Consider the following 16500-nt stretch of genomic DNA (forward strand, 5'->3'; position numbering starts at 1 on the left):
TATGCAATACTTACCTAAAAAACAATTAGGTATCTCAAGACATTGTAACTAAGCAATAGGAATAGACTCATATAGGGTAGACAGTGTTGTACACAATATTGATATTTACTATGTATGCCCTTCTGCATCGAATCAACTGTTCGTTTCCATGTCACCATCCCCTATGGGTAATAACTAAATACATCTAAATTGTCGGCTAAATGTAAAAAACAATCAATTATTTTTGTTTTATTGTTTGCCCCTTATAGTCTCATAAACGTTAAAAACAATACTGCGAATTTCACAATATCTTCATCATTGTCTCCCCAAATTTGATTGCCAACTATTTGCTCGATCCTCTCATAAGATAACAACCTGTTAATACTCAAGAAGTATTCCTCTCTCAATCGAGACATCTCCATATAATCAATGTAGTTGGACACCTCCATATCCTCTCCAAATATCAAACCAATGACTAACACAAACTTAATAGGGCTAAATCGAAACTCAAGATTATTTAATTTGAACCATATTTCTCTCACTAGGTCTCGTGGTTAATTATACGAAGTAACATCACATGCATCAAAACGACATTAAACCTTGGCTCTGCCAAATCTAATAAGCGTTCGAAATAGGTTGTCTGAAAAATAGCTTTTTGAGTAAGTGTTAGTTTGTTCCTAATTATAATCATGGTGTCCATCTTTGTCCAAATTGACATGTGCACTTGGAATCCGTACGTCTTATAGAATTTGTACACCCCTTCCTAATAGTTGATTACAAATGCCTGAAAAATATATTATTTCGTTTATTACATTAATGAAAAATTAATAAAATATAATTATTAATAAAAAAAAATCAAATAAACTAGATTATAATTAAATTAATTTGGTTTGCGTTAACTAATTCAATTGACTCTTCTATTTTTCAAAATTAAAAATGGTCTTAAAATTATATTGTAAAATGAATTTTTTCATGACATATAAACTATATATGAAAACTGTTAAATTTGATGTGAGATTATTTTTTTCTTTATTTACTTCATTTATCTTTCTAATGGGTGTTTCTTATATTTTCAGATAATCATCATACTACTTGATGATTTTTAATCTTTCAACTCAAGAATGGATGAAATTATCCAACATAAATATCAAATAATTACAACCCTAATTTTAGATTAACCTACATAAATGTCAAATAATTATAACCCTAGTTTTAAATTAACATACTTGAGTTTAAATGACATTTCACCTATACTACTCTAAAAAATTTAAACTAAATCACCAACATACTTGATAATTTTCAATCTCTCAACTGAAGGATGGATGAGAGATTGAATAAAAATTCTATTCTTGATAATTTTAAAAAATTTAAACACAATCACTAGCTTACTTGGTAAATAATTCTACTCAACTAACCAACTTAAGTTAAATTTTTCCATAAAGTGAGAAGATCTGCTTGGTGGCAAAAAGGGTTGGCTTCAACACCAGTGAGTTAAATTTTTCCATAAAATGAGAAGATCTGCTTGGTGGCAAAAAGGGTTGGTGTTGGTGCCAACTTGTTCTTCCATTTCATTTTTATATAAAAAATAAGAAACTTCACCTGTTGTCCTACCATTGCGTCACTGTTGTCAATCCAAGAAGTTTTATCGTCGATCAATGATCGATGAAGCTGTTAACTGAATTTTCCTCGTTCACAGGAAAACAATCCGATGATTTCTTATGTTATATGTAATACTCTTATGATAGAAAATATGCTTTCGCAGAAAATAATTTGCAAGAAGGATGCAGAATATGTATTCTGCATACATTCACATGAATGAACACGTGGAAGAAGCAAGCATGCATAATGTATTTTGCATATTCCTTATTGCAAAGAATATATTCTTTGCATATAAAATATATGGGAATATTTTTATTGTCACCAAGTTTTGCCATGCGAAGGCCTTCAATTATAGGATTATTTTTGCATGTACTGCTTTAATATTAGATTAATACCAATCATGATTTAGAAAAATAAGATCAAGTAAATTTAAAATTTTTTAGATTTGAATTTAAACGTAATATAATTTAATCTAAAAAATTTTTAAATTCACTTAATCTTATCTAACACATATATAAACCTATTGATACCAAATATTTGCATATGTTCTCTCTTTGTATAATATATAAAGAGAATAGTGTTGTCTTGTCTAGTTTTTCAAAGTTGAAGATAGGGACAATTTAGGTAATCCAACATACAAAATGGTAAAAATGTTTAGAGTCTGAATAGTATGATATAAATGTATAAATGAGCTCAGATTAGGGTTAAAAATTAAATGTCCCTCTTTTTGGTACTGCTTGAGTTCATCGTAGCTCTTCTCTTATACCTCTCTTTTGAATGCATTTCACAGGTCCCTTCAGGAGGATTTCCAAATCTTTTTGTCTTTCCGGGGGGACATTGTGAAACATTTCCAGGTTCATTCCTAATTCCAACACTGCTCAAGGTCAAATGGCAGGAATAGAGGTTCATCATCATCCAAATCTTCCAGGGTCTCTTCAGGATAATTTAACAATTTGACTTCAGGATTGGAGCTACAAATTTTCTCCTCATCCAAAACCTGAGAAATCAATTGAGATAGGTTCCTATATCTATTTCAGAATTCCCTGGATCCAGGCCCTCCAGCAAAGTTTCTTCTGCAACAAGTTTTTTTTTTTTTTTTTCAGAATGCAAATTGTCAGGAAGGCCTGTTCCCAAATATAATTGATGAGGAAACCTAGAATATAAGAAGCCTGCAATTGCAAGGACCAGCGATTTTTTGAAGAATTCCGAAGAGACAAAAAGGAAAAATGAAAAATTAAGTTATGATGTGGTGACAGAATTGAAATAAGGAAAAAATAATTCTTCTAAGCTTGTACAAATCATTACATAGAAAAGAAGGAAATAGAAAAATAATTAATATGAATTCAATTGACAGGACAAAAAAACTGAAGAGAATATGAAGCTACAATAACACAGGTAGCAGGAGTTACTTTTCATTAATCGCTCACTGTATGCATGGGACTCTCTCATTAGACTAGCCTAATCAGATTAAAACTAGGATTCTATAAAAGTCATGATACCATCGCTCATTTACTTTCAGGCCACTGGAGAAAGCTTGCTGTTGCGCCAGCTCCAGTAGCTAGCTCTCATAATATCAACTTGCTCCAAAACATCACAAATTGCCTTAGCCAAGTCAGAATCAGCTGGATTATATTCTGGAGTCAGTGCATCTATGGCTTCTCTGAAGTCTTGACTTGGCTGAAAACCGTGGCAAAGCAGATCTAAAAGCGTGCTCAGAGCAAATACATAGTTGCCTTGAGTATTCGAAACCTTCAAACATATTGAGGAGACTCGAGGATCATTCCAAGACCCAGTGTCGTTCTTGTAAAGGCCTCGAAGGTATCTCCATGGGCTCTCATTATCAGGATAGGCCATAATGGCTTCAACAGTACAGCTTACTTCCGAGTTTCTCATGGCCTTGAGGCCCCCAATTAAGGGAGACCTAGTTATTACAAAGTATTGCCGCATACAGCAAACATAGAAATGCAAGTAAAAGGGAAGCATACAAAAGGAGACATCCTTGGAAACTGGCATGCTAATGTTACTGTACCAGTAAGGGAGCATTTTGCTAGTAAAAGAGAAACACACACAGAGGGTAACTGCCATAAAGTGGCAAACTTCTCCAACAACTCTTATATACAAAGAGCACATGAAGCCAAGGAGAACTTTAAAAATAATGAACCATGCATTTAAAAGTTTCAGGAAGGTTTTAATCAAAACTAGTGCTAAAAGAATTCAAAGAAGAGGTTTATGTTACTTTTGATCCCAATCTTCCATTCAGTTTCTAATGTAAAAGCTTAAAAGCTGGAACTATGGTATTCATCATGCATTTCATGTTTACTAATTAACAGGTATATATCCAGGTGCTTTTGGTACTAGTAAAACAACTAAAATTGCAAAAGAGCCTTCTTGATTTCATTTGTAACATTTAGCTAAAATATAAAAAGCAATTTTTGAGGATAGATAAGCATCCAGCAGATTCTTAACTACAAAGCATTGCCAGATGCTTGTGCAAGATAGAGTACTTATAGAAGCTTTCTCAAAAGCATCTCAGAAACATTCTTATTGTGGCTAAGATCCGAACAGCAATGTGTAGACATTTTATTATTACCTGATTCCATGCACAATTGTTGTATATATTCTCTTCAAGAAGCTGCCAACAATAGTCAAGTTCATCTTCCCTCCCTCCTAATGCCTGAAGTCCCACTGGAAAAGGTAAACTACATTTTTAATCCTATATTTCACTTACAATACAAAAGGTAAATGCCTAATGGAGCTATAACTACTCAATCAACCAATGGAAATTGAAAAACTAAAAAGAGTACCTAAAAGACTTTGTAGAAGTATTTTTATATTGTGTTGTTGATGTTTAAGTAACATGATGCTAACAAACCTGCCTATGGGACCTGGCATGATAATTTATGGGATCAGGGGAAAGTATCTTCCTGGTGAAATCAAGTTCCTTGCTTGTCAGAGAAGTCCCTAATTTCTGAGCAACCCACCGCCTATGATGCCTGAAAAACAGTGATCATCATTGTTTTCAGTGATACACCGGTGCTGGGAGCAAAGACTATAATGTTAGCCAGGTACAATTAACCTGATAATTTGTTTTGATCATTTAAGATTCACAAAGTCCTCCTATCGTTTTAAGGAAGCCACTACTTATTAAGGTCATGTGTGATAGCAAATCAATCTTGATGAGTACACAAGATTCAAACCATAACAAATCGACTCTCCAGCCTAACAACATACTACATACAGCAACGAGAACTAGTTTAACCTGATAAAGTACCTAGTGGATATATGCAAAGAGAATCTTTCCATAAAAATGAATTTCAGTTCATTTATTATCTTATTTCATTTCCTCTTAATAATTTTCAGAGTCGAGATAACATATAATGTTATAACTCATTGAAGAAGAATTTTCCCAAATGGCTAAATCACTCCATCCTACGCATAATGTGTTGGCTCAACAATTCGGAAACTGATAGGACCTAGGGTGTACAAGAAATATAAGGGCAAGGGCGGAAGATTAAAGTTGTGTGATGAGGTGGAGCAATCTAAGGAAAGAAGGGGCACATGGGCAACAGGGGAGAGAGCAAAGGAAGGAGCACAAAAACAGTATATTAAAAAAGAAGGAAAAAGCAGTAGGGAGAGATCAGAAAATTTCAGATAGTGTGGAAAAAATTGAGGGAGAGTGCAGGCCCATCGAATGCCTTGCATATTGGCTATTTTTCCTAGTTTATATAATAGGAATTTGTGGTTATCTTCTTTGTTTATGTAATAGGAGTGTGAGACACTTCATGATTTCCATAAACAGAACCCAATCTGTATTGATATCAATGTTGTGTGCTTAAATGAATATTCAATACAAAATTACAATTCTAGAATGTGTGTTTACTTTCTAAATTCTTCTATCGCTTTGTGACTGGATTGATTGTTGTGAGATTGTATTGAGTTGTGGTAGGAGTATTTACTTTGCTGGAAGTTGTGGTGCTTTGGCTGCGTTGCTGTGAAAATTTCTGCAGGTGAAGATTGTTAAACGGCAGCAAGAGCCTTGTTGTAAGAAGAGCACTTCAGGTACCTATAAAAAACATATGCTTACAGCATCAGACATTAGGTAGCCTGCTCAGAACCCACTTTCGCTGCTAGTGGATGATTTTTGAGACACATAACCATTTAACATTATTTTGTTCTATACTTACAAATTTCATATAGGGAGAAATAATAAAACTGAAATGATTAAAGAAGCACTGATCCATCGGTTCACCATATTTGACTGTTCTAGAGTTACCCTTGGCAATACATCCAACAAAATCGAGTTCCTCAAGCAAGTCAGCATCAAGTGCTTCAAATAATTGATGCCTGAAATGCCAAACCTTCAAAGAAGAGGAGAAATGATGGCTCCTTTTGTATATTCTCTAATAGAACTTGTTCAAAAACAATAATGACACCAATTACTTCACCACAAGATCACAATGATCCCAAATATTTAACATTCATGAAAATCTTGCACATGTCCATTTCCCCATTCTGAGAAACACATTTACCCATTTTTAGTGTCTTGATCTGAACAAGTAAATAAGTCTAATGCACATGAAGATTACCAGAACAGTTTTTTGTATATAAATAATAACGTCACCAATAATTTCACCACAAGATCACAATAATCCCAAATATTTAACATTTATGAAAATCTTGCACATGTTCACTTCCCCATTCTCAGAAACAAATTTACCCATTTTAGTGTCTTGATCTGAACAAGTAATTAAGTCTCATGCTCATCAGGATTACCGGAACAACAGTTTTATGTACATAAATTTCAATCCTTGTAATATGAAACATTATAATTATAGCATTCAAAGTCAAACTCATACATACATTTGTACTTGTACATCATTATAAGCACTTTCACCTGCAAAAAAAACACAACCAAAATGTCCTGAAAATACAATAATTGCACAAAAACAAAAGGATTTGATGAATTACCATGTAATTTCCTGGATTGAGGATGGCTTCATGAGCTAGCTGAAGAGCACGAGGAGAGAGCTCGTTGGCTGAGTAGATGGCACGAAAGCAGTCGATGGTTTCTCTAAATTCTTGCTCGTAGGAAGTTGGAACAACAAGATTCGGGCCATCGTCTTGTCGAATGGGTTTGACATCAGACCACTCTGGTCTTAGGCTCAGTGGCATCATCTCTTGCTCCAACTGCTCTTCATCTGAGTCCATGGTTCTTCTTTTGCTTTATACCTGCTTGACTCAAGATTCAGAGAAAATATCCTGCACACATGTTTTCTGTCCATTAACAATTGAGGAAATTTTTTCAAAACAAACGAATATGTCCTTGAAACTAAGAAATATTTAGGTGTTTTGTTATCCAACACATAATCTTTTTCTGTAAAAACAAATAACCACCTCTGATCACTCTACTGCATATACAATAAAACTAAAACTTAAAAATCATAAATATTGGAAAGTTAAATTACAAGCATAAACTATTAAAACATACAACTTTAAATATAATGCAGTGCCAGAATTTGGTGGGAAATTTCTCGAGAGCAATTTTGTTTCATTTATTTCTAAAAGGAGATCAAGATAAGTTTATATGGATTTAGTTTTAAACAAAAAATATAGCAGTCGGCAATCAGCGAAAATAAACCTGACTGAAACAACTTAACAAAATTCAATAAAATCACTGAAAATTATAAAAATACTGAACTTTGAACTGGTTTCTAGCAATGACATTCCCTTCTATTTTTAATAAAACAAAAGTGATCAACTTTGAATTTTTACTCCTCCATTAATGTCAAATCTGCGCAATTTTTTTGCATAAAATACAAAAATACCCCAAAATCACAAAACCCTAATCATCATAATAATCAGCAATTCAATCAAACAACAAAATGAGTTTCTTTGGTAAGCGATAAGAGAGTGATGCGTCTGCTTGATTTTTTCATGAAGAAATTACAAAAAGATTGAGAGGAAGGGAAAGAATGCAGAGAAGGAAGAAAACACGTGAACTGTATTGGGTGCCCAAAACTAAGTCATTTAATTATGTATTCGTATTTACATTATTTGAGCCCATCAAAATGATGACGCACAACTTATTGTCTCAACGACACCGTTTCATTATTACAATAGCAATCTTCCAACAATTCTAAACGACAATGTTTTGCTTAATTTCTTTTACTAACGCTACACCGCATTATCTAACTACCCACAACTGCTGCTTCCTTCACCGTTTTATCCACCAGTCTTACTTACTTCCATCATGCATTTAGTCGATTTACTCTTCCATCTGTTCAGCCTGCAACAGTTGCCCCCTCCCGAGCTTCCCTGTCCTCAAGGGAGAAATCAGGGAACCAATGCCTGAGCGTCTCAGTAAACTCCCAAGTTGCAGTCTCGGCTGACTCCCCTTGCCATTGAATTAACAGTTTGGCAGGTGGAGCATGGCCACGCTTGACAAGCTTCCTGTCAAGGACCTTCTGAGGATATCTAGCAGCCTTTTGGAACTGTGGTGGTAAGACAGAAGAAGCTTGGATGCGAGCATAAGTCGGACGCTGAAAGGAAACATGGAAAACATTATATATCATGGCATCGACAGGGAGCTGTAACCTATAAGCTACCTTCCCAATAGCTTCAATAATTTGATATGGCCCAAAATACTTAGGTTGGAGCGTAGGATTGCCTTGATGAACTGACACCTGACGACAGGGTTGCAATTTCACATAAACCAGCTCAACAATCTGGTAGCTGTGGCCAGTCCTTTTGCGATTAGCCAACAACTTCATCCTATGCTGAGCCCTTGTAACATTGCGCTGAAGAATTTTGATAGTCGACCTCTTACCCTCAACATAGTGTCCACTGCAGCCACACTGGAATCCTTTAGGAAGTAGGGAGATGCAACGAGGGAGGATACCTGTAAAAGCTTCAAAAGGAGTCATAGCAATGCTTGAATGATAGCTAATGCTATACCAATGTTCAGCTAAGGATAACTAGTAAGCCCAAGTTTGAGGAAGTTCCCCTGCCATACATCTTAAATACACCTCCAGACACCTATTCACCACTTCAGTTTGGCCATCCATTTGAGGATGGTATGCTGTGGAATATCGGAGGCAAACTCCCTACAATCTGAAGAGGTCCTGCCAGAATTTACTAAGGAACACCACACCTCTATCAATAGTTATAGTGTGAGGATTGCCATGGAATTTGAATACATTATCCATGAAGAGGTGAGCTACTGTCTCCAATGAAAATGGGTGGTTGAGAGCCATAAAGTGACCATATTTGGTTAGTCTGTCTACCACCACCAACATGGATGATTTCCCTTGAGATTTCAACAACCCCTCGACAAGCCCATGGTCAAATCCTAGAAAACTCCTGATGGAATCAACAAAGTTTGCAGCAATCCAGAAGCGGCATGATTTTCAGGTTTATACTGCTAGCAAATGGAGCAAATTCGAATGTAGTTGCAGACAGCTTTCCACATACCTCTCCAATATACTACAGAAGCGAATCTCTTCATAGTAACCGTCACCTCTGAATGCCCCCCAACAGGAGAATCATGGAAGAGCTTTAACAACTGATCTTGCAGGTTGCAACAATTAGCAACAACCAGTTTACCTTACCGTCGCAATTGCCATGCTACCACTCAAATTTGCTATATGCTTCAGGATCTTTTTCCTTAGCTGCGATAATGTGCCTCAAGTGAATATCCTGCTGCCAACCTTCTTCAATTTGGGACATCAATTCAATAGGTATTACAACCATTGTTAAAGTATAAGCTTGCAAAAAGGAGGCTTTCGAGAGAGTGTTAGCCACTACATTCCCTTCACTTAGTCAAAGTGCAACAATTTTGCCACCCATACTTGTTGAGAAGGGGTAGTCACTCTTTGCTCTAGTAAGTGTTTTAAGCTTTGATGGCTAGTTCTTATAATGAAACATTGAACTGTCAAATAATGCTCCCATTTATTTACTATGAACAAGATTGCTAACATTTCCTTCTCATATGCAGAGAAAAGGCACTTTCTGGGAGACAAGACCTTGTTGATATATTCAATAGGGTGGCCTTCTTGCATCAAGACTACACCAATTCCATAACTCGATGCATCTGCCTCAATCAGGAAAACCTTGTTCATATCAGGGAGTGCTAAGAATGAAGTTGCACTCAAACAAGACTTGAGTTGCTCAAAAGAAAGCTGTGCAACTTCATTCCAGCAGAAGGATTCCTTCTTTAACAACTCAGTGAGAGGTCTAGCTAATTCTCCATATCACTTTATAAACCTCCTATAACACCCAGCAATGCTAAGAATGCCCTTAACCGCTTTGGTGATGCAGGCACAACCATGTCTCAGACTGCTGCCACTTTCTGAGGATCAGTTTTTCACTTCAGTAGCACTGATTATATAGCCTAAGTATTCCACCTATGAAGCTCAAAAATACACTTGCTTCTCTTAGCATACAAATGATTCACCTCTAGCAGTTTCAATACAACCTACAAATGATTCAAATGATCATCTTGATTCTTGCTATATGTATATTATATAAGGATTCATTCATGATGTTTTGGAAGGTGGAGAGAGCATTGGTGAAACCAAACGACATCACCAAAATCTCATAATGTCCCTCATGAGTTTTAAATGTCATTTTATCTATAGAAAAGGGATGCATTCAGATTGGCCAATATCCCAAACTTAGGTCAATTTTTGAGAAAATTACTACTCCTCCAAGCTCATCCAGAAGCTCTTCTATCAAAAGGTATGAGATACCTGTCCTTAATGGTTACTTGGTTGTGTGATCTATAGTTTATGCACATCCTCCAAGTCCTATCTTTTTTCTTAACCGATACCACAAGGCTGGAGTAGGGACTGCTACTATTTCGAATCACCCATGAATTGAGCATCTCTGCACCAACTTCTCAATCACATCCTTCTGAACTCTACTAATTTATATGGTCTGAGGTTCACTGGTTTAGCACCTTCTTGAACATAACTTTGTGATCTTGCAGTCTTGTTGGTGGTAGGTCTGTTGGCTCTTCAAAAAGGGTCTGAAACTTGACCAAAAGGTTCTCCAATTCACTCTCAAGCCCTGCTATGCTATCCTTACCAGCTTGCAGATTATAAAGTTGCATTTCCACTCCTAGATTAGTCACCAACATTAACTGAATGGAAGCCAACTGCTGGTTCTTAAACAGAAGTTTGTTTAGTTACTCCTCTCTAATACAACTTACCTGCATATCTTTATATCCTTGCAAGAAATACTTCTGCTCTCCTATAAAAAACCTTATAGTCAATGTCTTAAAGTTCCAAATTATGTCGCCTAACCCTACCAACCACTGTGCTCCAAAATCAAATCAGAGCTTTCCAATGGAAGTGTATAAACATCACTGTAATAGCTTGTCCCTGCACTCAAACATCCAACCCTTCACACTAGCCTTTGCACTGCAGGTCTTGGCCATTAGCTACTATGACTTGCACCCTTTCTACTTTCTTTATTGGACACCCTAACTTCTGAGTTGTGTACTGACTCAAAAGTTATGAGTGCTCCCCGAATCCACCAAAATAAAGAGTTGCCTCCTGCCATGCATGCGCATAATTCTCATAGTACGAAACCTCACTAATCCTTGCAAAACCTGAAAAGAAAGCTCTATCAATCCTGGATTCTCTACTTCTGCGACAACTACTTTAGTAGTCTCTTCCTCCACAGGTTCCATATGCAACTGAATAACAAATGCTTGCCGCTTCTTGCATTTGTGTCTTTGCACAAACCTCTCATCACACCAAAAACATATGCCCTTTCACCATTTTTTCATTGAACATATTACTTGTAGCTGTCTTTGGTGGAATTGCTATGATAATTTAGGGATATTTGAAGCAGGCAATAATCCAGCAGAAGTAACTTGCTTAGATGGTCCAACATTAACATTTGTCCCTAAGTCTACAGGCTTACCAACAGCAGGTACCTAAAATATCTTCACTCCAGGTTTAGGCTGTTTTTTGAGAGCTGCCACTATAATCTCTTGCAACTTTGCTAAAAGTAAGCTTCAGATAATGACCTAGGCTTAAACATACGTACTGGCATCTGTAACTCATCTATCAATCCCATTAAAAAGAAACTGAAAGCTTGATCTTCACAAATACCGGTCCTAGTACATAGCTCATCAAAGCAATCAAGGTAATGTTGAAGAGAATCTACTTGTCTGAGATTCTTCATATCAGCTAGAGGATCATCATAGGCGTAGTTCCCAAACCTTGCTCTCAGCGCAGCGGTATACTCCTCCCAAGATAACACCATATCACCTTTAGTCTTCTTGAGTCCCTAGTGCCATTGCATAGTTTTGCCATCCAAATACAAAGCCGCAATTTTAATTTTGTCCGTAGTAGGAGTGCCATCTGCTTCAAAGTAATACCGAGCCTTCAAAATCCTCTCTATTAAAGTGAGAGAAATGCAAATGCGGTGCTCTGCCCTAATGATGTCGTGAATCCATCATAGCCTTCGATGTACCTTTTTCCTGCCTTGTTGCGACCTTAGAAACAACCTCCGTTTGCTGGAGACTCAGTCCTTCAATCAACTTTTGTAATTCCTCTATCGTCTGCTAAAGTCTTGTTTGAGACTCTTGCAAACGATCCTGTTGCCCCTTCTCCGATCTTGTCACTAATTGCGCCACCATCTGTGTCATCTCACGCCGAAAATCTTGAAAACGAGTCCCATCTGCCATGGCCAAGTCTTGGCTCTGATACCACTGATACGTCTGCTTGATTTTTTTTGAAGAAATTACAGAAAGATTGAGAGGAAGGGAAATAATGCAGAGGAGGAAGAAAACACGTGAATTTGTGTTGAGCGCCAAAAACTAACTCGGTTCATTATGCATTCATATTTACATTATTCGCGTCCATCAAAACGATGACGCACAACTTATTCTCCCAACGACACCGTTTCATTATTACAATAGCATTCTCCTACAATTCTAATGGCAATGTTTTGCTCAATTTCTTATACTAACACGACACCGTATTATCTAACTACCTACAACTACTGCTTCCTTCACTATTTTATCCAACAGTCTTTCTCACTTCATGCGTTCAGTCAATTTACTCTTCCGTCCGTTCAACCAACAACAGAGAGTATGAAGGATACCGGGGTGGGTGTACCCACAAATACGACCGTAACTTGTCGATACGACGGTTGTTTGCTTCTACTCCTGAAGAAAGCCGACGACGTCTCTCTAATGTGAAGTTGTTGTGTCGGCGTCTGTTGGATTTGGACGCGATCTTTTTTGGAGTTGTCACTCCTTTTAGTCAATAACATTAGCGTCCCTTATATTTAGTTCATTGAAAATACACCCGAAGATTATTAATAGATATGGCTGCCCTTGATATTTGATATAATAACAATATTCTCCCTGTTTTTTAAAAAATTGTAATTAATTAAATTATCCAATTAAGAGGGCGCATACAAAAATGACCCAATTAAGAGGGTGTCTACAAATTTGACTAATTCTTCAGGGGTTATACATTACGACCAAAACATTATGGTTGGACAGAATTACCCATATAAAAACAAATCTTGGAATCATTTTCAACATTTTAAAACCTGCATACACAACCCACATACCCAACTTTTCGTAGAATTTTCTGACATTTTGTACTTTTTTTCTTGCTAAAAGTTAGGGAAATGTTAGTGAATCATTCATCTTCATCTTTTTCTTACTTATAATGTTAAAATTTATTTGTTTGTTAATGAAATTTGAGATTCTATGGATATCAATTATAGAGGGTTTCAACTATTGTGTTATGTGTTAAATGGCTTTAATCATTTGCAATTTTCTTTATTATTTTATCAATGGTTTTGTGTTTGAATAAGTTATTGGTGAATTGACATAAAAATGGATGATTAGTCTAAGTTTTTTTGCCATGTGTGATTCACAATTAATATACATACCACACATGGTGTTTGAATAGCAAGTGTATTGAATGACTTGACAATGTTGATGGTCATGATTTATGATGTAATATTGTAGACCTAAAAAATGAATCATTGACCATCGCTTGTAACCTATGTTATAAAGTTGCATTCCTACATTAGAATTGATGTTATAAAGTGCATGCCATCATTGATTTTGGAAATCAAGCAATCTATATGTCTTGACTGTTTTCCAACACAATCACTAAATTAACTTTGTTCTAATGCATTTTACTTGTATGTTTGTCTTGAGGTGATGAAAACAATAATTATGATGTGCATGTGAGGATACATTAGCGACCGTAAACTATAATCTTAGAATGTCAATATGAAATTATTGTCAACTCACACCTATAGAAAATGCCTTAGCCTATCAATGGTTCGATTAATTAGGAAGCTATTACCCTCGGGTTAATTTATGGAGCTCATCTTCTTAGTCAATTTTTGAAGGATCCAAGACGACCTCACATGGAAATGGTGAAGTGATTACCTCAGTACTAGGAAGCACATAAACTCACCATATGGTGTGTTTCCGCATTTTGGAAATGTTTTTGTTTCCAAAACACCCCAAAAATGGTGTGAAACATTTCGGCCTTGCTTTGAAATTTTTGAAAAAATTTGAAATGCATTTAAAAGGAAAAAATGTATTTCTTTTAAAAGAAAAATTATGAAAATTGATTAAACATACATCTTTTACATTTTCAAACCCTAAGTGTCCCAAAATCTTATATTCAATTCATCTCCTGTTTACTCTCTGACGTGTTACTCAAATCCTCTCCAATATGATATATAGATTGATGTGTATTATTGTTTTCTTCTTTAATATTTACTTGTGTTTACACAAAAACACTTTGTAGTGAGTTCTATGCTTTCATTTTATCGTAATCTTCCTCTTTATTCTTTTTTTATTTTTTTTTTGCTATACAAGTTTTTTTTTTTTTGTTATAAAAAATTGGTATTTATATAAGAAGAAAACTCTTATATTTTTTACATTTATAAGTTTTCTCATGTTTTCGTTTCTTATATTTTTTAGAAAATGTGTTTTATGTTTCCGTTTCTACATTTCCACATTTCATTCTCGTTTTCGTATTAAATAACTTCAGTATTTAAAAGCAACACCAGTCCATGAATATATTACTCAACTGAATTATTATAGTGTCATATACTTAACACAATACTAATGTATTAGTATTAAATTTAGAAGTGTATGATCTAATTTTCTATTTATCTCAAATTTAAAATTATTCAATTTGCTTGAATGAAAAAGTTATTCTATATCTATACCCAATCTCCTAACAATAACATAATATCATTATACCATCTTATCGATAGTAAAATCTGTATCGAATTGACAAATTTAAAACATTCTGGCAAAATTTTGAAAGCTTTACTATCCTCCAATTAAATTAAACATTACATACAAGGTATATTAGCAATTTGAACACATCTCCCATGTGATAAAAAATAAATAAATAAATAAAATAAATGATACCTGACGGAACAATGCTTCTATTGTTCAATCCCTCCTGTAAAATCCTATAACTACCAAAACAAAACAATCATGTTCTTGTATTCTCATAAACACTCTTCCATGAAGAAAGCATCTACATTAACATCAGAATCAACCCCCTCATGTCCATCGAATTCGCCAAGGCCTAAAAAAGTCTCGATTGGAACTTCCTGGTTCATTGCAAGAACATCCTGGAAGAGATAACTATTCTTAGATGTTGCTTCTTTTATATTATCTTCAATCTCTAATGGAACAATTTTTGCAGAATGTTTTTTCGAATTTCGCAATCTTGAAGGCATGTTGTTGAGTTTCCTGACATTCTTATTGCTACTGCCTGAGTTCATCATTGCTTTTCTCTTATGCCTCTCTTTTGAATGGGTTTTACAGGTCCCTCCAGGAGTATTTTCAAGTTTTTCTATGTCTTTCCGGGGAGACATTGTGAAACTTTTCCAGGTTTCTTCAGGATTCCAACACCGTTCAAGTTCAAATGGCCAGAATAGGGGTTCATCATCATCCAAATCTTCCAGGGTCTCTTCAGGATTGGGGCTACAAGTTTTCTCCTTATCCGAAACTGAAGAAGTCAATTCGAGACTGGTTCCTAAATGTATTTCATAATTCCCTGGATCCAGGCCGTCCAGGAAAGTTTCTTCTGCAACAAGCAAAGGTTTTATTTTTTTCAGAATCAGATTTTCAGGAAATTAAGAAATGATCAACATAGAGATGAAACTTACCAGAGAGTCTGTGCTCTGCGAAAAAATTCGAAGGCGAAGGAAAATCTGAAGACAACCACAAACCTTCATTATCATCCAGGCATCTTTCCATGTCGAGCTTATCGAGATTGAAATGGTCTTTGAATGATGAGAACTGATGAGAATTTGCTGCAAGTTTCCTCCTGGATTTACAGATAGAGTCCATTTTTTCATTTAGTAAGTTAAGAGATTCGGTATCAATTGTATTCAAGAACAAAATCCACAAACCAAAAACCAAAATTAAAACCACCCCACATGTTAATAAATAACTTAAAAGAACAAAATCCAGAAGACAAGTTCATATAAAATTTCACAGTAAATAACAATATAATATAATTTAAGAGAAAAGTTCAAAGAGTTCACCCATGAAACCTAGAATTAAATAAGGAATCTTGAAAATCTAATAAGGCAGGAGGAAAATATCCAATTGACTATTTAGATGATGCAATGAATATCCAATTAACTATTTAGATGATAGGTCAATTATAAAAGGTAAGAAAGAATATGAAACCATTCAAAAAAGGAGAAAAGATTTCATAAACAGACGTCAAAGGAAATTACCAAAAGAGTAAATGAAAGCATCCATAGGACTTCACAATAAAATATTTTTCCTAAAATACCCTTGTCGTTTCTTCTTAATTACCATGTTTGTCACTGTGAATTATCCAGGATTTATGTTAGTATGATCTGTATGAGAAGCCTGCAATTGCAAAGACATGATGT

General features: G+C 35.3%; 1 protein-coding gene and 1 pseudogene across 1 annotated transcript; both read right to left on the minus strand.

The window, feature by feature from the left end:
• Positions 1 to 2836: 2836 nt before the first annotated feature.
• LOC123207738 lies at positions 2837 to 7595 on the minus strand (annotated as a pseudogene).
• Positions 7596 to 15093: 7498 nt separating this feature from the next.
• On the minus strand, positions 15094 to 15943 carry LOC123207740. Its single transcript, XM_044625194.1, has 2 exons — positions 15760 to 15943; positions 15094 to 15677 (listed from the first exon to the last, which is right to left on the minus strand). Exons 1-2 carry the CDS (start codon positions 15941 to 15943, stop codon positions 15094 to 15096), a joined length of 768 nt encoding a protein of 255 aa, XP_044481129.1.
• Positions 15944 to 16500: the final 557 nt, after the last annotated feature.

The sequence above is a fragment of the Mangifera indica genome, unplaced genomic scaffold (assembly GCF_011075055.1).
Source record: "Mangifera indica cultivar Alphonso unplaced genomic scaffold, CATAS_Mindica_2.1 Un_0098, whole genome shotgun sequence".
In the NCBI taxonomy this organism is placed as follows: domain Eukaryota; kingdom Viridiplantae; phylum Streptophyta; class Magnoliopsida; order Sapindales; family Anacardiaceae; genus Mangifera; species Mangifera indica.